The sequence below is a fragment of the Trichoplusia ni genome, chromosome 2, assembly GCF_003590095.1.
Source record: "Trichoplusia ni isolate ovarian cell line Hi5 chromosome 2, tn1, whole genome shotgun sequence".
Lineage (NCBI taxonomy): Eukaryota > Metazoa > Arthropoda > Insecta > Lepidoptera > Noctuidae > Trichoplusia > Trichoplusia ni.
The window spans coordinates 16245352-16270007 of record NC_039479.1 but is presented as its reverse complement, the minus strand read 5'-3'; the positions used below and the strand labels follow the sequence as shown (position 1 = coordinate 16270007).

Genomic DNA, 24656 nt, shown 5'->3' with positions numbered 1-24656 from the left:
CAGATAAACAAAAAGCTTACTTCCTTATACAAATTCACACTTATGCTTAGAAGGTAAAAAATATAAAATCATAGAAAAGGATCTACACGAGTCACTATTTCTTATTTCTTGATTATTCTTGAAAGATTTTGGCACAAAATTCCTTTATCCGTGCATGTGGTTAAGTGAGTACAAAACTCTTAGTTTTGTGAATGATCATCGCTTTAGAATATTACATACTACGTTGCAACGACGTGTCCTTGTAAATTCTAAAAGCATAATAAATATACTGGCAATGAACTATGAACATGTAGGACGGCAGGAACTACAAACAACCATTTAAAAGAGAGCAAAACTTAATGTACCTATTATGAATGAGTCACATCACGATATGAATAATTTACGAACAGAGCACATTTATAATTTTACTACGTATTTTTTTACAGAAATAAATATTCGAAGCAGATTGTTCTCAATTTATCTAGGATCGGACGAATTTTAACATTTATAATATTAGATATTTCTTTCCACATTAACGCTAACACAGATATTTAAAAATGCTCGCGAAAACTTCGTTTAAAACACTAGCATTTAAATAATGTTTAAAAACTAAACATGCATGTATTACTATGCCGTAAGAGAATTTAAGGTACATAAATGCGCCTAATTATACAAGCATTTTCTTGAGAAGATGTAAAATAACCAAGTATACGTTAACTGAATGGACATTGACACATACTACTTTCTAGAAATTTCGAGATCTTTGTCGAACCTACTAGCTGTCGACTATGATATAATTGATATTTGTAGAACTTATTATTTATTATTGTTTTACCATACGCTAAGTAGATCCGACTTAGACTTACCAATCTAATATAAAACGGGTTATCTTATACCTAATTAAATCACATGAAGTTTTAAATGTAGTATAAAATTATGCATTGAAAGTATAGATTTCTTATTATTTTGTCTTTAAACCAATTCAGAGAGTATATGAACATCGTTATCGTAATGAGGTACATTTTTCAATTATGTGTGCTGTAAGAGAAATGAGAACAACTTTTAGAGTATAACTCAGAGTAAATTCGTAATAAAAAGATAGACAAATAACAATTATTGATACCTACTAAAGCTTATTATGATAAAGACAATGATATAATTTATATTAAATGATATAAATTGAACTATTTAGTTAATAAGAAGTAATATTTAAGAGACTTAAGACATATAAAAATAAATTGCCTGTTCGACTCGCGATCCCGCCGCGTCTGCTCATGATTAAGGACTCCGGTTGGGTCCGAAACTAGTCGGGCTACCCCGATAAATACGCGTGAGTAAACCGTTACATCATTTAATAAAAAATAACTTATCCATAAGCACCGTTATTATAAAAATAAAATCTTTGGATCGATCTGGCAAGTTAACAGAATAAAAATAATCACATTTAAAACTTAACAATAAAACTACAAAATAATCAGACCCTGATTGCTAATATCAAATAAACATAACTGAGTATTCTCTTTTACAATTCAATAGACATAAGAAGTTTACATAGCTGGTTCATTAAAATATAAACTGGTAGAAACACATTGAAATGATAAAATTTAAATGCCTTGAGTGAGGGAATTCTCGAGTACAATATCAAATTCATCCAGAGGCTCGAGTATTTGTCTGAGGAATGTGAGCAAACCTCTTTTGCGCAAGAAACTTTGTTCTTCATACATCTCCACGGTGACGCGCGTCATTGACATTGGGACTAACATTCGGTGGAGCCAATGTTCGCTGTAAACAAGTATTACGATTAAACAAACAAGAGTTATTGACGTCTAACTTATTTTTAACGTATCATGTAGCATGCCTTTTAAGGCAAAAGTAAGCTTTGATGTAAATATTTTTGAATCTCTGATCTACTGAAAGTTAGTGTTTACGTCAGCGTTTGCTAGATACTATTCGCCGAAAAAAAGGCAAATTATTCGTTTAACACTTACCGCAAACTAAGACATATGAAGAGTTGGAATTTGCCATCCTTGCCCAAAGTGCGGCCCACACTATTAATTTCGTCCATGAGATGGCAGTAGCATCGCCATATGGCCCTGTGCTCCTGATCTTGTCTACAGTTGTATGCCATGCCGCAGCTCTTGTTGTTCTGGCTTGTTGGCTCGTCGCAAAGGCTCATTTTGAATTCGTCTTTTACTTTAGCTGTGATAATATATAAGATGACAATAAATCAATAATTGAAGTCAGTGCAATTTGGAGTGTTTAACTTATCTAAGATTTGTCAGAGACTATTTTAGATTTCACTGGTTCGTAGTGTAACTATTTATGGCCACTCACATAAAGGATACAAACGTCAGCTTGGTTGGGGTCCACTTTCATCGTATTTATCAGAATTTTGTAACTAGTGACATTATTTCTTTACCCTTATTCTTAAAGTGAATAACGGAAGAAAAAACCTAGAATTACTTAAAACTAGTTGGGATTTATTCCTAGTAGATAGGCAGCTAAGGAAACTAAAAATGGATAGTAAAAAAAAAACTCACCAAAATAATCCCAAATGAATAGATTCTTTCCAAACAACCGCACCGATTTGAATCCACATAAGAATGCTTGTTCTAAACATTTCACAAGACCATTCTCGCCACAAAGCAGTACGCTGAGAGAATTAGCGTCTTTGTCTCGCTTCGACTGGTAGTGCCACTTCACAATAGCGTTAACGCAGTCACCTGTAACATGTTTCAGTTAATATTGATATCATACGAAATCAAAGCAATTTGAAAGCCAGTAGAGCGTTATATGACTGGCAGTGAATGTAGTGCTTACAAGCATCGAGCAGTGAGAGGTTTTTAACTATATCAAGGCGAAAGATTGTTACAAACGTTGCAGAGGCGAAATAGATTATGAACAAAAAGAAAATACGTATTCTGCTATGCATAACATTGAGGAAAGAAAAGACACCTAAAGCTTTTTCTCAAGTAATTTTTTATCCCTAGAACATATTTTCATAGTTTAAAACGTCATGACAATATGAGCTAAAGTAAGTTTCAATGCCAAATCATGATGTTTATATATTTTAGCGCTTTCGAAACAGTTAAAATTCGATATCCGTTTTTGTTATTACCAATCCCTTTCGACTCAGCAACGCTCACAACAACAATAGCCTTCGATATATTTACAGGACATTACTGACTAGACGTAAACAAAGAGCCTATGCAGGTGATGTCGCACAGTACCGATCATGTGCTGTATCGTAGAGGTTGACAGATGCGTAGTAGTGGGCGTGGCGGGGGGCGGCGCGGCCGGCGTGCGGGGCGTGGCCCCGCGGGCTACGCGCGCTGCTACGAGGAGACGCTCCGTAGAGCCGTCGTCTACGCCCGTGCCCAGCCAGCGGTTACATGGGAACCTGTAAACGTTATGAGTAATGGGTATTTGTGCTTTTTGTGTCAGCGTAATAATTTATAGTCGTCAGTATGTCCTCAAACAAAAATATGTTCTTGAATATAGGTTATCTAATTTTGTGAATAACTATGGGTTCAGGTAATAAAAAGGGTAATCTTGGTGTGTCTTTTGATAAAAAATAACCAACTGATATTAATATTTGATTTGGTAGATAAGTTGGCAGATTTAGGTTTTAAGCTGAGTGTTTAGTTAAAAAGTCACCAATATTGATATGTTTTTTGAAGTACCTAAAAATGGAGTATAGTTACTTTACCACGGGATTTCCTCGCCCTTTTCATATGTATAATTAAGTAATCACTTACGTGTAGGTGTGTCCCGTTACTTCATTCCTTACGAAGACTTGATCAAGTAACCAACGTGGTGACAGTCCAGAGTTGTCATGTCCAATGCGCAGTGTCGACAGAATTCCCAGATTTTTATGCTGTATACAAAATAATTTCGTTTCAGCCAGAATTACATATAAAACGAGAGTTATACATAATCAAAAAATATATAAAAAAGGGTTCAAACTTACGTGGAAGACGAACTCATTTGTGTTTCGTGGTATTGGAATTTTCGGCGTGGATTCGCCATTTGCGCCAGAAATCGATATCCAGCAATTAGCCGTAGTCTGACTGGCTTTCCGCGATGGTACAATGTAAACACGATACGGCAGTTCTGTTAACAATTAGTAGAAGAATATAGCAAATACTTTCACCAAAACATTAAGTTACATTCACATAGCAAAAGTACTTTAAAAATTTGACCTTTTTCACTTACTTGTAGTAGGATATGTGTTAGTAAAACAGCAGTAATCGACAGCATTCAAGGTCAGTAGATGATAAAGAAACTGTTCGCGTTCCTCCTCAGAGCGAAGGAACGCTGTCCTCTTGTATTGTGAACGTAAGAGCGTCGTATCAGCTAGAAGTTCACGTAAATGCTTCGATAACAACTTCTTTTCTAAAGATAGACGTACCCAAGCGCGAGCATAACCAATTTCAGTTTTGATGTCAGTCATTGCTTGTACGTTTCTGTAATAAAGTGAGGATGATAATGTTTGGGCTGAAAATGTAATTAATTGTTTGGGTGTTTCTTACATGCTTTTATTCTTTGACATGTTTTTTTTATGCCTAAAATAAATAAGTATTAAATGATGTAACGGTTTACTCACGCGTATTTATCGGGATAGCCCGACTAGTCCACGACGCGTGAGTAAACCGTCGAATTATTCTCACGATAGTTACTATCAAAATAAATAAGTAATTAAAAGAAGCAGCTGCCGTCGTATTTATTCTGATTACTACAAATATATTTCTGACATCTATCTGCGGTGTGTTAATAACCCATATTTACTACAATGCAGCAATGCTTACACTAGAATCCTCATAGTAGACCATCTATACAGCGTTACTTACCTCATATCAAAAGTCAAACTTTCCGGCAATGGTCTCAAAGGATTGGGAAGTTGAGATGATTTTCTTTCCAGTGTCCCGGAATTACTGAGACGATCTCGCGAGCTATCCCGGGATCCGGCGCGGGAACTATCCCGGGAGCGATTTCCCGAACTGGTGCTCTGGTGTGCTTCTACTTCGGCTCCCACAGAAGACAGATCTGGTCAGAAATATTGAATGTTTATTACTTGTAGAGAACTTCTGATATACTCGTGGGTTATAATATGTTAATATGTTGTTAATATTTACCAACTAGTTTAGGTGCCTGTTTTCGTCTGAATTGAGTAATATAAAATACTACACACAAAAATTAAATCACATGACAACAGGATATTTACACCAGCTGGCCAACAGACATGAAGTAAAAAGGGTGACAAAGATTTTTTCTCAACCTCTTAATATCAGCATTTTTCGTTGTTACTTCTTTAATGGACAATCTTCGTTAAAAATATATGTATTTGATGATGTATAAAATTAAATGTAATGTGATGTACATAGTATACTTACAGTCAAGTCGTTTGCGCAACACACACCAAGCCAAAGCTGCATGTTCCAAAGCAAGAGATAAAGTTTTATCGCTAGCATTAGAGATTTGATACATTTGCGCGACACAAGGCGTCATTTGCACGGTAAATACGGACATTTACGGTAAGCACAATTAAATGGTCTGGTTCAAAGGAATTCTTTTGCAGTATTTACTTATAAAATTGTATTATTTGGTAGTATACGTGTGTTTATTTCTCTTACGGTTTTAGCTATCTAGATAGCTAGAGAATACTAGTTGCGATATCAGATACCGTTAAATAGAAAGGGTGAAAGGATGCTTTTATAGTTAATCATCGACAATCTTAATGAAGATTTGGACGTGAGCAGGTGAAAAGGTATATTATTATTTTCAATTATTCATAACTGAATGATAATGTTTATGAATACAAAGAATTAAAGGTGTTACTTACCTGGTGTGAGATAATTAGGATCGATAGGCTTAGTAGAGTTGCTGCACTGTTCCAACTCTTGGTAGTTGGTAAGGTGCATCCAAAGAGCAGACTTGCCCATTTTATGCTGCAGGCCATGGGACCAGAGCCTTTCTAGGAGGTCGCATAGTGACGCGATCATAGTACTCTCTTCGACACCCGTTATAGATACTTCGGACCCCAATCCTAAATCCGACTCTTCCGTACCCATTTTCTCTAGCAACATTCTTTTAGTTTTGCTTTTACACTCCTGGAAGTAAGAAAGTATTTTATTTAATTAAGACTGAGACTAAAGCCTAGTTCTGCAGACAAATAATTCACTATTTTATGTTATGGCAAATAGGCTAAGATATTGGCAAACATACACACAAACTATAGTAGTGTAATTGAATAGATAATTAGGAATATTAATTAGTTAATTACAAAAACCAAGTATGTTCTACCTTGAGAAGTTTCTCAACGAACGTTCTATTGTTCTGAGCGATGGCCGCTGGCGTAACTTCGGTTGACAGCCTTCGACTAATATCGCCCAACAAAAGCTCTGGTGGACAATCTTTCACTTGCCATTTAGCATTTTTTATCCTTTTTAAACTATTTGTTCTGAAATCGTAGAAATAGATATGTTTTATTTAAATAAAGCATGATATTCTATAATAAGCCAGAGCAACAAGCGATCTGATTCCGTGAGTGTAATTCTGTGACTAGATTAGTGAGCGCGGACTAGATCAAACAACATTCTGTGAAATGGTCAATTTTGCAGTTATTGTAACTCATTACTCAAATTAAACAGCGTATTAGTAAAACTTCTAGTATCTGATTACTCAATTACTAAAAAAGGCACAAAAAGCATTTACGTTAACATTGCGCACACTCTATATTAACTACCAAAAGAGGATAAGGTTTACAAACATTCAAAATACGAAAAATTACACATAAATAACTTTATTTTAATCATATTTTATTTACAAAAATAGAACCTATATTATGATGAACAATCATATATTATTGCATTAAGAAGATACCTTATTAACGGAAAGATCTGTCAACATTAAGACTTGTAAATAATTAATATAAAACTTCCTATCGTGTTGGTACATAAAAATAAAATGATAATAAATATCACACTATAGACAAAGACACAAAATCACATATAACATGGAATTATTTCATACTGCATGCAATATAAACATACCATGCAAATTTCATAACAAAATACTGACTATCACAACATGTAATAACATAAATGATGCATAGAAATCAAGAACAGTCTCGGACACATTTTTGATTAACAACCACAGTTTTAAACAATGTATACAATAATATGAATACTAAAAAGCTGCCGACTACGTCTGCCCTATGATATCTTTAAGCAGAATTGTCATCATTGTGGGAGCGAGACAGCGTGATATACTGATCGTAGTGTTGTCTCTTCCACAACGGCAAGTCTTGCTTTATGAGCTCATAGTAAAAGGGCATTTTATGCGAAGGCGAGAAGTTTTAAGTGGAAAGATTAAAAATAATTCGGTATAAGTCATAAAATTCACTATCTATATGTTAATTTAAATCATATTTAAAATTAAACTTTTCTTTAAGCTATACAAAATAAAACATGTAGGAGAAAAATTCGTTTCGTTTCTATGCCTATGCAAGTGTTATATTGAGAATTTATTTAAGTACTTTAGTTTTATTTAACTTTGTCATAGTTATGACATTTAAAACAAGCCTTTTTATTTATTATTTAGAGTTATTAGTAGTTATTATATTCATGTTTACTTATCGTCTAGTCTAACATAAACCACTGAGCTACATACTTTCGAGACTTTAGTCAGTTCTAAAATAATGGGAGTCGGAGTAAAGTTAAAGAATATGAGCTTTAACATATAATTAAAACCTAAAATACTTGTTTGTTCTACATAAGATACAGTCACATCAAATGACAGTTCAGCTTATAGTTTCAAAATTTATTTATTGTTGTAATATAATAAGTATAGAGTATGTCTTGCTAGTCCTTTATCAGGGATAAGCTAACACAGTTTATGGCAAAAAATGGCCGATAGATTAAACACTCAACTAATTCTTGATATGACTCTACCTTACAAGCAACACAAAGTTTTACAATATGATAATAATTAAAATAACTATATTTTTTATTTGCGTTCAACACAAAATAAAAAAAGTTCTAAGAACTTTTACTACTGAGTATATATATCACAGAATGTAAAGAAGTTTCTGATATATATTTTTTAACAATATTAATAAAATGTAATAATTGCATGAGATTCGTTTAGGTATCAATACGAATTTGTAAAATAAATATGGAAGCCATGTTTACACTAGTTTACAAGGTTTATACGTGTATATGTATAGTGTACTCTCTTATCAAAATATTTTTTATATATTCTAATTATATGTAGGCACATCAAAACTTTCTGTCTTGAATGTCTACCATAAATAATATCACATAAATTTTATATGTAATACTACCAAATCTCGTTCTATAAAATAATCTCATTCATAAATAAGTAGGGTGGGCCGAAGAAATATTATCATAATAAATTTCGTTATGCTGTGTATTTATGAATGCAATCTTCGATTACCAACATTGATGCAGCTATGGTCAAGTTGCTGACGTGCTCTAATTAGATGACCCAATTATGCATGTAGCTGTTAACCTGGGTTTTGATTTGATGTCAAGTAATGTAAGTCCACCATAGATGCGAAAACAATATGTGGGATAGTCATTATTGGGCACGTCTTTCATTTATTTAAACTTTTTTAAACTGTCGGTAACTTATGGCACTACTTCATTTACAATAAAGTGCCAAACGCAACTTGAACAAATAATGCGTAATTTTCTCGCATTTATTCGCCGACAACACAAATATTGAATATTCTATTCAACAGAGCGTGTGAGGAAAGTTCTTAAATTAGTTATTACTAAAGAAAATAAATCATAAAACATATACTACATGAGTCGAAAACACGATTGAAAACTTTGTAAACTAGTGCTAATATTTGAAGCAGATGTTACATTACACGCACTACACGGTAGTGTTAATTAACTAACATACAATTTTTAACATATAGAACATTTTCAGGCTCAGTACAATCGCATGCTGCCATGTAAAGCAATCTCAGACATATGGTCATTCAATAGAATGAAGTATAAAAATGAATGACCAAAAATTGCGTGTTTACCGAGATAACGATTTTAATTAGCGTTTCAAAATAATCATTTTTGCCTTGAGAGGTTATTCAAATAGGTCAAGTCGTATATTTTTTTATGGAATCAACCATCAAACATTATACAACTACTTATGATTCCAAAACACTGATTCTCTTTGGTTTTGATTTAAACATTATGAATATTGAATAATTAATTTAAATGGTTATCTCGGTACGCAACGGATACGGGGCAACATGCAAGCTTCGGCAGCTATACACACATCCTTGGCATATGACGCACGCACTAGAAATCTACGGTAATCATACAGTAGAAGCTGCACTCGCGGTTAATTAAATTAAGCGACCGGGACTCACGATCGGAACAATACAATCTGAGAAGCGGGGGACGAGAGTAAACGAGAGAAGACGAGGGGAAAAGAATGTAGTCGTAGATATACGATGTTGATTCCGCGGAGCTAGGAGAGCGTAGTGGGCGCGGGGGGCGGCGCGGGGCCAAGCGGGCGGGGGTGGGGGGCGCACCTGGCGTCGGGCGCGGGCGGGCGCGCCAGCGCGGCGGCGTCCAGGCGCGCGGGGAAGGCGCGGTAGTAGGCGGCGCGGTGCGGCAGGCGCTCGCCCGGCGCGCCCACCTCCAGCTCCACGCCCGCCGCCGCCGCGCCCGCGCCCGCCCACACGCTGTAGCCGCGCGTCAGCCCGCCCTCGCCGATGCGCCGCCTGCAACACACTCGCTGCTCAGCCTCACGATCAAGGCCGCCCGCACTTGGCTAGTGGCTGGCGACGACGAATTACGTCGCTTGCACCGAGCCGTAAACCACTATGTACTACTATACACCGAATTACTTCGCTGTATACTCACCGATTCTTCCGCATACTAACATTGAAAAACTGAGGGTAAACTAGAAAACCCGAAATTGTTGTGGTACACATTGTACACAGCATTTACCTATGTAATAAAAACCACGCAACACATGGTCTCTCTGTTATTGCTGTTGATATCCGCATCTGCTGGATTGAACTTACTGTTTTTGATTCATATTTTTTTAATTCTACAACTTTCACTCATCGCCATAGATGGCGTGAATTTAATAATAAAACTAATTTAGAGTACAAAAACTGACTATTATTTATATGACTTGATTGTTTGACATTTTGACAACTAGATCTTCTTATTTCTATAGCCATGGTTAGTAACACCCTTGTTAGCTCAGTTACAGATGCATGACGTTAGTATGCGGTGCCAAGTGCCCAGTCGCACCTACATGTCAATGAAAACCAATCTCCACCGATTCTCATGCTAGACTCGATCTGCATGCTTTAAGGCTTATTCAGACAAGACAAAAAATATAGTACATTTTACAATTCATTGCGGAGCTTTGCAGCTTTGGCATCAAAAGTCGTCTATCGCCAGCAATGTATGTAACTTGCACGGTAACCCTCGTCTCATCTAAACAAGCCTTTAATATATTATGTTAGTCTTACCTGACAGCTTTAATTCTGTGTTCGAACACTTGTAAATTGGCATCATATTCACCCCAATTTGCCATTATCTTGTTGTCGATCAGTGTGGCAAACATTTGTGTTTCAAGGAAACGCGAGAGGAACTCCCGGTGGCGTTGTGGTTGATCTGATAAGAACGACGATTTATCGAAATTCACCATCGACTCCCGGTTTGATAGCCATGAGTCACGGTCCTAGAAATAAAGAAGTTGACATAACTTTACTAAAAATCTCTTGATTTTTTATTACCCATAGAGTGTGTAAAGCAAGATGGGTGGCAGCTACTTGTAGTGGGAAAAAGTAAAAGTCGAAAATACTGAAAGAAAAATCTGTTCTACACCAATAGCAAGTAACGGAAACTCGCGGATGCCATGGAAGGCCATGTTTATCATTACGAAGCAAGCATATTTTTTTACCTGATCGGGCATGATGACGAAATTCTCATACATAAGGAAGATATGAACAAATCTATTCAGGAACGTTTCTCTGATGGCAGCATTGAACCTCATATCTTCGTTGTATTGATCCTCGTCGTTCAATATTTTCTTTTTCGTTGTTGGCATCACTGTTTCCGCGTCTACATCGTCTATGTTCACACCTGAGTATGTCAAAATAAACAACTATTGTGTTAACTTTTAATAAAGGCAGCGGCTTTGTGGTTGAATGCATGCAGAGAAGCATGGCAAAAAGGTGATAACATCGGCTCACTATACTGTCCGAATTTTTGTGATTGAGTAAGAGAGGCAACTTCGAACTACACATTAAATTGTATAATTCTGTATATTAACTAAAAACAATATAATTTATAAAACAAATACTACTGAACCAAACTTCATGAAGTTTTCAATGGAGCAAAATGTTTCATCCTTTTTCGGGTTAAATGAAATCAACAAGCATCTTTTTAAGTCAGTTAAAAAAGTTTTAACGACATGAACACAATATTTACCGCTACGTTTGACGATATCCACAATCCGCTGCAGGGCATCGAGTCGCAGCGGCGCGCGGCGTGTCGGCGAGGCGGGCGGCGACGCGTTCAGCGGCCGGCTCTCCTCCCACTCCAACACGTCATGGAATGAATGCTTCCTTCGGAGGCCACCTGGTTATGATCAATTTATACTTTTAGTCGATTATCGAAGTGTAATATGTGATGTTTAGTTAATTTGGTGTATATTTTGTAACAAGTTGTTTATGATTTCATAATCGTTGATAGTTTATTTTATAATTTGAGTTAAGAATATTAGTGACATGAGTCATTGCACTTAGCATTGTTAATGGTACTAACTTGTTTTTACTTACTTTACCTTTATTTATTTTTTTATAGCTTTCTTTTTATATGACTTCCGCACTCAAGAATTCGTTGAAGGCAAAAATGTACAAAAATTAAAAGTTACATGCACAAAGACTGAACAGGAACACAACAAATAGATCACACATATGCTTGTCCTACGCGAGATCGAACCCGCGGCAAGTAGCGCAAAGCGGTTTTTGCGAGGTGACTACCCGACTATCTATGTAATCTACTTTCATAGATATCGTTTAGTAGATTATTATCTTCTAATATACCGGATGTTTTAACTATCTTTAACTTTTGGTACAAAGTATTAGTCGGTAATAATATCCTCATGTGTAATTGAATCTTACCTGAAGGTAAAGTACAACTGCTACTCATGCTGTCATTGACATGCTTGTATGATGTACCATTCAAAGGAACTCCGAGTTTGGTGGGCTCTGTTTCAGGTCTTTGTACCTATAAAAAAAAACATGAAAAATGTGATAATCTAAAATCGCAGTATTAAGAAATGTTGACCTTTTTGCTCTAATATAAATAGTCTACACTTTACAATATTTATTAAGTCCAGTATTTGTGTTATCTATAAACATTAATAAGGTTGTGTATACAGAACATTATATTTTAATGTTTACTTTATCTAGTCGTGATAATATTAAATTGGCAGCTGAGGTAGTCTTTGCGATGAATAGTCTACAGCAGTTAAATCGTAAAAAAGAACTTATTTAAAAAGTATGAATAACACTTCCTAGTTCTATGCTAGCTTGCTGTACGGAAATACGTTATTAATATTACCTGATGTTTATCCAATACATGATTCAATTCTTCAATGAATGGTGTCCTATGGGGGAATATCGGTAATTCTTCAGGGAGTTGTATATCTGGTTTGTCAATATCAACTAAACATAAAGCTGCTTCAGAACCAAGTGCGATGCTTCGAGGACCATTTGGTCCCATGTTCATAGCTCCACTGTCCGCATGAAGACCTAACAAAAACATACATTACATAATAAGTCGCTTCCTCTTCCTCTATTAAAAAACGCATTAAAATAAGTTGCGTTTTTTTCCCGATTTATGAGGACAGACGGGAGCGACTTCGTTCTATAATATGTATACCCAACTAATTATGCGTTTAAAATGGAACAAAATGTCCAAAGGCACTTGAAATATTGACAGTTGCATTCCGTAAGTCCACTTTGTCTTAAATGTGGCACCTACAAATATTTGTCTCGTCGCAACTTGCAACTTCTATTATATTTGTATCCGCATAAAAATCATCGATTATTGTGATAAATTCGTGCGGAAGACCCACATTTGCGTATGCGGATATTCGCAACTCACCTGCTATGTATGTATATACATACGATCTCGTTAACAAAAAAATAAAAATAAATTGGTTGCCTTGTCAGGATATACTTTAGTTAATTAACTACAGTAATCAAGCAAAGATAATATTTATCGCGAATTAAGATAGCCAACTAACTATCAAAATTTTAAGTAAATAATTCGTGACGTATGTTTTTAAGACGGCTGCTATTCATTCATTGAACCAACAGATAGCGCGTTTAGCCGTTTAATTAGACGCAGTCTATTGACCTCAAATGAAGTGTATTGTACTATACCCATGACAAATGGCACTGGCGCGTCGAGGAAGTGGTACAGGGGCGCCGGCAGGATCGGCACGTAGACGTGAGCCCACGTGAATGGGAGCAGCAGAGACACTATGCATTCAGCCACTAGCATCAGTTTGTTGTAATCTGGAATAATAGGGTGATTAGAGTTATGTTTACAAATAATTAACATAATTATTACAGAATATTGGATCAATATGTATATTCATTTTTTTTTGTCTGTGTTACCAATATTATAAACGCGAAAGTTTGTATATATCCATGGATATATAAGGAGGTTTCTTCCTCTTTCACGCTAAATCCACTGAATGGATTTAGACGAAACTTGGTACACAGATAGTTTATATTAACTCATAAGATATTTTTTTCTCTTAAGGTATAATTCGTTTATAAATAGTGTTGGGGTCAGTCTAGCAAGCAATCGTAAGATTACATGCTCACTGATTTTTTACACTTTAAAAATGGTAACAAAACATGATACTAACCACTAGACCTCAGTAAAACTTGGTGTTCCAAGAGAACACATGTAAATAGCTGCACAACACATTCAACCCCGAGGGTTGAAAACATGACCCGGAGTGAATAATCCAAAAGAGGTAACTCATCAGGTAGATTTGGCATTCTTATCACCTAGAAAAAAGATTTATTATTTATTTAAAGATAAACTGTAATAAACACTACTCATTAAGCAACTTCAGCTAAGCTTTAAGTAAGCTTTTGAAATCAAGTCTAAAACTACTTTTATATTTAAATCAACATCTTGTATGTAAAAATGAAGCCATAGATCCACAAGACTCAATAAATCTAGCCACCCACGATTATGAAAGCAGATTAAGAAAAATCAACTTAGTGTATATGGTTAATAAAGGTCAAATCTTTAATGTCAAGCCAATCTATTATAATACTGTGATCGTATAATAAATGGTTTTGGTATGACATGTTCATTTACAATGTGATTTCTTTTTCCTTGGTAGAAACAGACATAGCTAAATGTCTTGACTAGATATAATGGATTGTTTCAACTACTACTAGGGTTTCTGCAATTATCAATCAATGAGAGCTGTAAGTTACATTGCACAGTATAAAAATCTGAACCAGTTCCAAGCACAATATGTAGCTGGTTGTTTTTTGCGCAATTTTATTATCTGTCCTACTTGATAAAGACAAATATATCCCAAAGTATGCTGCAAGCTCTGTCTTAATCTGGTTCCCCACTTAGTGTAATAAAATTAATTTGAATTTATAGAAAATATGAGGGACTGCATGTTGGTTATTAGAACTTACAACAGGTATTGGATCCAAGTGTGGTTCCGAAGGAGGCACATAGAGTCGTAAAGCTTGACCAGGCAGTGGTACAGGGACTTCATACAGTAAATTGTATACATAAGACTCAGGACTTAATCCAGGACCGGGCTGTCTTGGAAGAGATCTGAAATTATTAATCAATTTAATTCTCTAGTCAGATAAGTATGACTGGCATTTTAAGAATACTATTCAAACAGACGTTTATTATTTGTACTGGCACATTTGCATTACTCACCTGAATAAATTTTCTAAAAACAACTGTGCAACTCTCACATATGGATACTGACATATAAGAGCTATACTTTTGGCTACATACAGTTTATCTTTGGCTATATCGTAATATGTCAGTGCAGCACCTGTATGGGGAGTGAGTTTGAATGATCGAGGAAGTGATCTAGAACTTTCTTTCCCTGAGGATTTCCGGTGACCAGGAGGGGTCTGGCCACTAGACAGTTCTGTGATATACATTGCCTGTAAAAGGGAACAAAATAGTTTAGATGAAGAGAAATTGTGAGGTTTGTATCAATTATTATTATTCCAAATTACCTGTAATGTATGCATGGCACTGCAGATATTCCTGTTCCTAACTTCTTCATAAAATATAAGACTGAATCCATAATATCTGGATGCATTTTCTCTTGTCACAACAAAACTATGAAACTTGGGTTCTAATGAATGTTTCTGTGTTCTAAACTGAAGGCCAGCTGGCAGACAAAGCTATAAATAAATATATACTTAGTCAATACACTCATTTTTAGTATATTATAAAAATCATTGAATTTTACATAAAGGATTAAGAAAATAATATTATTTAGGAAAAATATAATTCCACCACCACATAACTATGTAAATATTAAATATTTATAAATCAATGCTTCATATAAACAAAGACAAGACACCACTATTTTTATTAAAACTTACCATACACACTGCATGTTCATCAAATGGGTTGCTTGATATATTGTCGGGGTAATGAGCTAGAATTTTTCCTTTGTAGGCACGGTCCAAAGGAGAAACATGTAAATTGTCACCTAGAAGAAGTCGGATATTATGGACAATGTCTCTTATCGTAAGCTTATTTTTTTGCAAACGTGACCTAATGCGATTACTTACCGCATAGTCTATCGGGCTCCAATCCAGAGTCAAAGTCGAGGCCACATATAGCAAAGTAATCGGCAAATCGACATCCAACAGATAAATCAGAGACAGACATATTTCTATCGACCCGTTATTTACTATTTGAGACACTTTCTCTTCCAGTCTCTGTGTGTAGGTTTTGCCTTAGCATTGTACACTTGCACTATAGCCCCGTCAGTTTTCAATTTGTATGTTTTATTCACATAATTAACTACCGAGTGTAATTTTACTGATAATGAAATAAATACAAATTGTAAACGAAAAACTATTCACGCCATCACATCACACAGACAGCTGCCAAAGTATAGTAGTATACACACGACGACCTCCGTCTCCCCCGCCTCTCGCTCCCTTCTCATTCGTGTCCTTTGCATTCTTTTAGTTCACTCATAGATCAAATACTTAGATCAAATATGATAATTTAGCAAGACACACTTGTCTTGTAATATTTCACGAGATCTTGAACAGTGTTTTCAGTTATTCAGTTTCATTAATACTCCCTGTTGTGCAGCTGGTAATTATTTAATTCAGTAATAGCCGTTTATCAAAAATATTACACCATCCACATTTTATGCCTGATTATATTGTAGTTACATGTAAAACTACTTTTACTATTATAAACACGAAGTACTGGTATTAAATTTCATCTCACTTATCCTTAGAAATTCCTAGAAAAAATACCACTCTGAAAAAAGTGTAATGACCAGATTTTGACTAAAAAGACTCGCTTCCCAAAACACGTCTTAAAAATAGCAATCATCGATTGTCAAAATGTCAAACGAAATAAATACCTAATTAGCGTTTGTCAAAAGCAGTGGTTTATGTTGGGCGTGTGTTTGTAATTTGTAACGATTTGTGTAGATTTTCCGAATATAAAGATTAATTTATTTATTTTTACTTAGTTAGCTAGCTTTCTATTTTTTATTATAGTGGTGTCGTTCATTATATAATTTACAAACCTCAAGGTAAGTATCTTCAATAGTAATTTATTATTTTTTATGTATATAGATATGTTGAAACTATATTGTTTAAATAAAAAAAATGATACAGACCTTGAGATATAACAATGGAGACTATTTCATGTTTCATTTTAGAACTTATTTTTTGTGAAGTGCTTCTTGCACAAAGGACAAAATATATTCACATATATTTATAAGGAAAATCATTTACAATCGCGATATACTTTGTAATGAGTCACGAACTCACATAGTTTTTACTTGCCGCTTATCAATGAAGGTGTACATCAGCTAATAGATAGTTGCAATTTAAATGTTCAAGTACTCTATTAATTGCTTTACCAATCGTGACTTTAATTATTTATTGTGTAAAAAATATGAAGTCTGTGCAGCTTGATTCATTTTTATATTTCCTGAGTATATAAGTGTTATTGTTTTTCATCAAATAAATAGAGCTCCAAATTTTAGCATATTTTAAATAGTTGTATAGAATAAATTTAATTCATGAATTTTAATTTGTTTCAGAATGATAAGGGGAAGAGTGAAACATTTATTACACTGCACCTTTTTCATTTCATTTATATTTTTGTTTCTTGTTTTTGCTGGAGCTATAAATTTAGATGACAAAGAAAAAGAAGAAATTGATCCCTGGGAAAGATATGGAATATATGGTGCATTGATTTTATATGCATTAAGACTTTTTACTCTTCTTACAATTCCTCAAGTCCTATGCAATTTTGCAGGACTAACTTTATTCAATGCATTCCCAGGGAAAGTCAAACTAAAAGGATCTCCACTGTTAGCACCTTTTATATGTATCAGAATAGTAACTAGGGGAGACTTCCCAAAGTTAGTGAGAGACAATGTAACAAGAAATATGAACTTGTGTGTTGATGTTGGGATGGAAAATTTCATGATTGAAGTTGTGACTGATAAAGCAATTAGTTTACCAAAGCACAGACGAGTTAGAGAAGTGGTTGTGCCAGGGGAATATAAGACTAAATCAGGTGCTTTATTTAAATCAAGAGCATTACAATACTGCCTGGAAGATAATGTCAATATACTTGGAGAAAATGATTGGATTGTACACTTAGATGAAGAGACTTTGCTGACTGATAATTGTGTGAGGGGTATTTTAAACTTTGTATTGGATGGCCAACACCAGTTTGGTCAGGGACTGATCACCTATGCTAATGAGCACATTGTGAACTGGCTGACTACCCTTGCTGATAGTTTCCGTGTTGCTGATGATATGGGAAAGCTAAGACTACAATTTTACTTATTCCATAAGCCACTTTTCAGTTGGAAAGGATCTTACGTTGTAACTCAAGTAAGTAAAACAGCTAGTGAAAACATTATTAAGAAAAGTACAAAACATTGATTAAAGCTCTAATTTTTTTTTTTTTTTTTAAATCATTTATTCATATATAACTTTACATTGCATTTACAAGATTACTCGCCAAGCTATGTCGCTTGTTGGCGAGACACGCTCATTACAACACAACATTATGCGTATTATTAGCACTTTAAAACATTTGTTAAAAACACATCTATAATATATATTTATATAATATTATATATACTTATATCTATCTATGTTACTACATCTCACTAGTACTAGGGTCAGCTTCGCTAAGCAAAAAGCCCTTCAGCTTAACTTTTAACTTATATTTACTTATTTTAGGTTCAGTTCTTAGTATTTCTATATTGTTAAATATTTTAGGGACTAAATATTCAGTCATTCTCTCTCCGTAATAGTTGTTTATTTTTGGTTTTATTAGTTTTCCTTGTACAACGTTCCTAGTGTTGTATATATTTTCAGTTTTTATTTTGTATGTATCTGTATAATAATGTTCTATGGCTATTAAAAAAATAGTTTTTACATCTATTGGTAATATATTACATATAGGATATAGTTTTTCATATTCTTTATTGCACTTTTTTTTAATTTTAGCACTAACTAAATATTTAATGAGCCTTGTTTGAATACATTTTATATCTCGTATATATGTTATAAACGTGCGTCCATATACACTAAGACCATAACTAATTATAGAATCTGCCAGAGCATAGTAGACCATCCTCATCGTATTTTTGTTAATTACTTTTTTAAGTTGGTAAAAATTGGTAAGGACCGGTCTAAGCTTATTACATACATCATTTACATGAGACTTCCAGCTGAAATGTTTGTCGACATTTAAGCCTAAGTATTTATATGTGGTGACTGATTGTATGTTGACACAATTGCAATTTGCTTTATTTCTATGAAGACAGTCATATGTATGCCCTATTATACCTATGCTGCTGTCATCAGCGGCCTTAGCACGGTTATTATACGGTGAGTATATATGCATGTACTTGGTTTTTTGAATATTTAAGATTATACCGTTGTCATGTGCCCATTGCGTTATTCTTTCAAAGTCGGATTGAATACTCTCCTGGGCCTCGTCAGATCTTTCGACGCATACAATAGGCACATGTCATCGGCATACATATACACGCGACATCTGCTTACAACGTTAATTACACTATTCACATGCATTATATAGCCTACTGGTCCGAACACTGATCCGGTCGGCACACCCATGTCAACAGGAGCCTCCTCCCCCGCTACTCCGTTTACTACAGTACGAATCTTTCTATTGGTAAGATAATTCTTGAACCATTCATTAGTGGGACCGCGGAATGCCACAATCTTCCATTGCTTGTAGCAACACGTGATGGTCAAGCGTATCGAAGGCTTTTTTATAGTCTATAAATAATGCTATGAGCTGCTTACCTAAATTAAGACTCTCATTGACAAAGTCCGCAAACCGGGGTCAGTGCTGTGGCTGTGCTGCGTTCTTTTCTAAAGCCGTGCTGAGCATCGGACAGTATGTTATTACGTTCCAAGAAAGTGTTTATTTGGCCAACAATTACTTTTTCAAATATTTTATCTATAACTGAAAGTATAGCAATAGGTCTATAGTTTACATATTCCATATGACTCCCCGACTTATATATCGGTCGAATTATTGCATATTTCAACCGGTCAGATACACAGATTGAGTCATACACATATTGATGAAGTTTGCTAATATTGGGCTCAAAGTTTTACATAAATATTTTATATCCGTAACTCTTATTTTATCTATTCCTGGCGCTTTATATAAAGATAATGTATTTATAATTTTTTCTATATCTAATGAGGTAACTTTGTTATATCTAAAACTTACTAAGCTAGGGTTTACATACGTATTTCTGTCTAAAAATTTCATATTACAATCATGTTTGATATTTTTTATTTCGTTTGTAAATGTTTTGGAAAAGTTGCTGCAAATAGTATACATGTCTTCTTTTTTGCCTAAGTACTTTGATATTACGCTATCCAGATCATTTTTTCCCCGTCCTATCCATGAGTTGATATTTGCCCATATTTTTCTATAGTCACCATTACATTTTTGTATTTCGGACTGCCTATACTTGTGCTTAGCTTCATTCACTAATTTATTTACTTTATTTCTAAATTTTGTGTACTCCAGCCTTTTATTCATATCTTTCGGTGTTTGTTTCCACGCTCTAAATAAATTATCTCTACGGTTTAACATATTGTACAAGCATTTATCTACCCATGGCTGTGTGTGACGTTTATTACGTTTTGGCACTATAATTGTACTATCGCTATATATTGTATTAAAATCTGTTACTATAGTTTCGTATAACTTCAGAGGACACTTAATTAATAATAGCTGGGACCAGTCGTAGTCATTAAACTTTTGCGTAATGATTTTTTCACTTATCACTTCCTGAACAAAATTATCATCACTAGATTTGTTTACATTAATGTCACTTTTATAATTCACCATTAAACCAACCGCATGATGATCCGAAATGTACAGTTCAAGGACATAGGCCGCGAAGTCCATACTCCGTCTCTCTCGCACCCACACGTGGTCCAAGCACGACGTCTCGCTCCTCCCTTTAACGATGGCCTCGCGCGTCGCTTCGTTTCCGGGAATCGCACTGTGCAGGCCGCATTCGCACAGGGTGTTTTTGTAACTCGTAGTCGCTGGACTCCTTTCATTATTCAGAAGGTCAATATTTGTATCTCCTATTACAATTACACTTTCTGTTGATGGTATTTTTCTAATAATATTTTTGATATGTTCAATGAAGTGATTCTTATTTTTATTCGGCGGTCTATATACGGCTATTATATTTATAATTCTGTTTTCGTGTTTGAATACTCCGTGTAGTGTTTCCATAGCTTGATTGGTAATTATCTTTGTACTAAGTCCTAGAAAGTCCTTTGCATATATCAAGATTCCCCCTCCCCTTTTGTTTTCTCTAGTCATTGCATGTATTTCATAACCAGGTATGTTATATAGAGATAATTCTTCTCTCTTGATATTTATCTCGCTCAGTATAATTATGTCTATTACGTATTTATATTTTTCTAGTATAACTTGAAATTCAGTAAAATGCTTACGAAGTGAACGAATGTTTAAATGTATTATATGAAATCCATTATATTCTTGGGACAATTTATTTAATTCTTCAATATTGTGTAATCTGTTGAAGTTTATTTCTATAGAATATTGACTTTGGATTATTGAATCGAATTTTATAGTGAAAGAATCAGGGTGTGTGTTCACACACTCCGCACACCTGCGCGCGAGTTGTCGCCGGTGGCCGAATGTTATTATTATTAAAACTTCTCCAAATCACTTTCTGTTGTTATTTTATAAATTTTGGTTTCGTCATTATTTTTCTTAGCCAATATGTTGAAATTTTGAACCCATATATATTGAAAACCTTTTTCTTTCAATTTGTTTCGTGTTGACCACAGTAATTGCCGTTTCTGTTTAGGTAGATCTTCGTTAATATAGATTCTTTTGTCGCTGCCGTTGGAATGCAATTTACTATTAGTGACGGTATGCTCCTTCTTCGCTGCCATCCACTTGATCCGTGCGTTTTTCGTTCGTAGTTTGACTTTAATTATCCTCGGTCTTTGGTCTCCATCTTTTTCTTTGCCTACCCTCTCCGCGTCTTCAATATCTTCCGGATTAACTTGCAATAATTTCGCCACCTCTTGCACAACTTGCTTGGTATTTTCGTTAGGTATATTCTCTAAACCACATATTTCTAAGCATTTTTCTTTCTCCTTCATTTCTAGTTCTTCCACCCTTTCTTCCAGAGCCCTGTTGTACTTTTCTAGAAATACATTCTTTTGTTCGAGAGATTTAATCTTTTTTTCTGCGGCTTCCTTAAAGTTACTCATCTCTTGGTACATTTCTGCATAAAAGTCAACAGTGTCTGTGAGTTCAGTTAACTTTTTTTCCATGTTGTAAATCACTTCTAGCTTTTTGTTTACTTCTTCTAAGATTTTTTCACCTGATGTTTCACATGGGTTCACAGTTATTTTAGAGCTGGAGTTCGTGTCTTTATTTTGCGGTGGGCTCCTCTCATTTTTCAAGCATTCTTCACATATCTCCTTTAGCGCCAACTGCTTATTATTACGCACGCATTTTTTATGGAATACACCATCACAATCACCTTTGCACTTAATAACGTCATCTTTGTTCATAGATAGAAATAGTTTACATTTCTTGCACTGCACCATTTTCGCTCGTTATTATATTTCAACTTAATAATTCGCACTAAATTACTGTACACTCCTGTCACGACCGTACGCCGAGCGCGCGCGAACGATACTGATAATATCGAACGATACGATACTGATAATTTATTTGTTTATTTTGCAGGTAAGTGCAGAGAAGAAAGTGTCTTTTGACAATGGTCTTGATGGTTCAGTAGCAGAAGATTGTTATTTTCGCAATGAAGGCTATACAGAAGGCTATACTTTCAATTTTGTTGAAGGAGAAATGTGGGAAAAGTCACCTTTTACTTTGTGGGACTTCATGCAACAACGAAAACGATGGATTCAGGGAATTCTCTTAGTTGTACATTCAAAACAGATACCATTAATAAACAAGATCTTTCTAGCAATATCTTGTTACTCTTGGGTTACACTGCCATTTTCAACTAGCAATGTTTTCTTAGCTGCTATTTGTCCAATTCCCTGTCCACATTATTTAGATTTAATATGTGGGTTCATTGGGGCTGTTAACATTTACATGTACATTTTTGGAGTCATCAAATCATTCCCCATCCATAGGTTTGGACCACTAAAATTCTTTTTACTGATTGGTGGTGCCCTAGCTACCATTCCATTCAATATTATTATTGAAAATGTTGCTGTAATTTGGGGAGTATTAGGGAAAAAGCACAAATTTTACATAGTAAACAAGGAAGTTAAGATTCCAGTGACTGTATGATTCCTCATTAGAACATTTCATATCATTTTATAGGGGTTTCAATTAAAAATTAAGTGGCACAAATACTTAATGAACTAATAAGTCACTAGAAGGTGTGACAATATTCTAGTGAATCTTGAGATGTTATCATAAGATAACCTAGATGTTAACTATTAGTCATTGAGTGTTATTAGGTTTGTTACCAGTTTATCAAAATTACCTATTATTAGGTTTTGTAAAGTGAAAGTTATTGATTTAATATTAAGCACAATATTGATATTTAAATGTAAAGGTAAACAAGCTAGCTTTGCTTTTATATTTACAAATTTTATTTTTCGATATCTTGTTTCATTCTGACCAATTGTAATGTTTTTTTGTGTATTTACTTGTAAATGTCTGCTGTGAAAATTTTAATGACTTTATAATACTTTAGTTCGAGTGCGCCTTTTCCATATTACATTAAATGTCTGTACCTACTTCCTGATCATGAGTTAGTGTTGTTATGGTACTTATTTAAAAATTATTTTGCATTTTGTACAATCATTACACACTAATGATAGATAAGTATAGGTGTATAAAGTATTCAGTAAGTGGCATGTGATTTTCTATCTTAAACATGTGACAGTGATTATATTTGAAAAGGCATTGAATTGATTTTTTATGTTAGCTTAAGTACTTATCGAGTATTTATCAAACCTTATTTTAGTAGGAATGATTAAGATACTTATAAAATAATTTTTGATTATTTTTTATTTAAATCAGAAAGATATTATACATATAATGTCTGTTTATTTTTGTTTTCAAAAAAATTTAAAATCTGTAAATGTGGATAATTTAGGTTTGTTTGATATTAAAAACTTATTTGGTTCACTTTTTGTAAAGTTTTCGAACAAAATTTTAAATACATTACGATATGACTCTTTTATATAACAGCAATTACCAAGGAGTACTTAATACAGCATTATCGAAATAGTTAGATATACATTTTTTTTGTAATTTAACAGGTAGATACACCCTGTGTAGGTACAATAGTCTCTAGCATGCGAACAAAAACTTAGTCGTAGGTTATTCAATATTTTGAATTTTAATATTACTGATGGTGTGACGGTTTACTTATTTCTAAGTAAAAATGTACAAAATTCTAAATTTGCAACATGATACAAATTTATAATGTCACAAATGTGTTGGAAATGGTTTCAAATTATTGTGATAAAATTCGATTCGAAAATGTATAATTCAAAAATGTTGAGGAGTATTCTGTCAAAAAAAACTTAATGTTCGTTTTTGCCTTTTAGATGTACAATTGTAATAATTAATTGATACATTTAATTTAGTTTAAGACACCACACCTGACTAGTCATGTAAATATCTATGAATATTTAGCTAGTTTTAATGTGTAGTGCTGTAATCAACTGTAGGTGTAATATGTAGTGAACAGTGTTTAATTGGGGTCTGTATCTACCTAGTTTCTCGTAGGATAAAGGTCGGGGTTAACACTGTTTTAACCCATTGTGATGATCTAAG

The 24656-nt window shown here is 34.3% G+C and overlaps 2 protein-coding genes and 1 pseudogene across 3 annotated transcripts; 1 reads left to right on the top strand and 2 right to left on the bottom strand.

Moving 5' to 3' along the window:
• Nucleotides 1-1422: 1422 nt before the first annotated feature.
• Nucleotides 1423-16371, bottom strand: LOC113508422 (DENN domain-containing protein 5B). The gene is made up of 23 exons (XM_026891463.1): nt 15857-16371; nt 15665-15774; nt 15290-15460; nt 14979-15214; nt 14723-14867; nt 13924-14068; nt 13430-13564; nt 12603-12793; nt 12161-12266; nt 11466-11615; nt 10936-11117; nt 10502-10713; nt 9545-9736; nt 6283-6439; nt 5822-6089; nt 4830-5025; nt 4195-4445; nt 3950-4092; nt 3738-3856; nt 3210-3379; nt 2520-2702; nt 1968-2178; nt 1423-1761 (listed from the first exon to the last, which is right to left on the bottom strand). The coding sequence occupies exons 1-23, from the start codon at nt 15954-15956 to the stop codon at nt 1584-1586; spliced, it is 3951 nt and encodes a 1316-aa protein (XP_026747264.1). The 5' UTR covers nt 15957-16371; the 3' UTR covers nt 1423-1583.
• LOC113508423 (beta-1,4-mannosyltransferase egh-like) lies at nt 15170-23182 on the top strand. Of its 2 annotated transcripts, none has more exons than XM_026891465.1 (3): nt 15170-15258; nt 17362-18166; nt 22581-23182. In XM_026891465.1, exons 2-3 carry the CDS (start codon nt 17363-17365, stop codon nt 23151-23153), a joined length of 1377 nt encoding a protein of 458 aa, XP_026747266.1. In that variant the 5' UTR covers nt 15170-15258; nt 17362; the 3' UTR covers nt 23154-23182. The 2 variants fall into 2 exon arrangements, with proteins under 2 accessions (XP_026747266.1, XP_026747265.1); XM_026891464.1 differs by lacking the exon at nt 15170-15258 and adding an exon at nt 16655-16845.
• A 750-nt stretch (nt 23183-23932) lies between these two features.
• LOC113501755 overlaps nt 23933-24656 on the bottom strand; it is an 8658-nt pseudogene continuing 7934 nt past the window's right edge.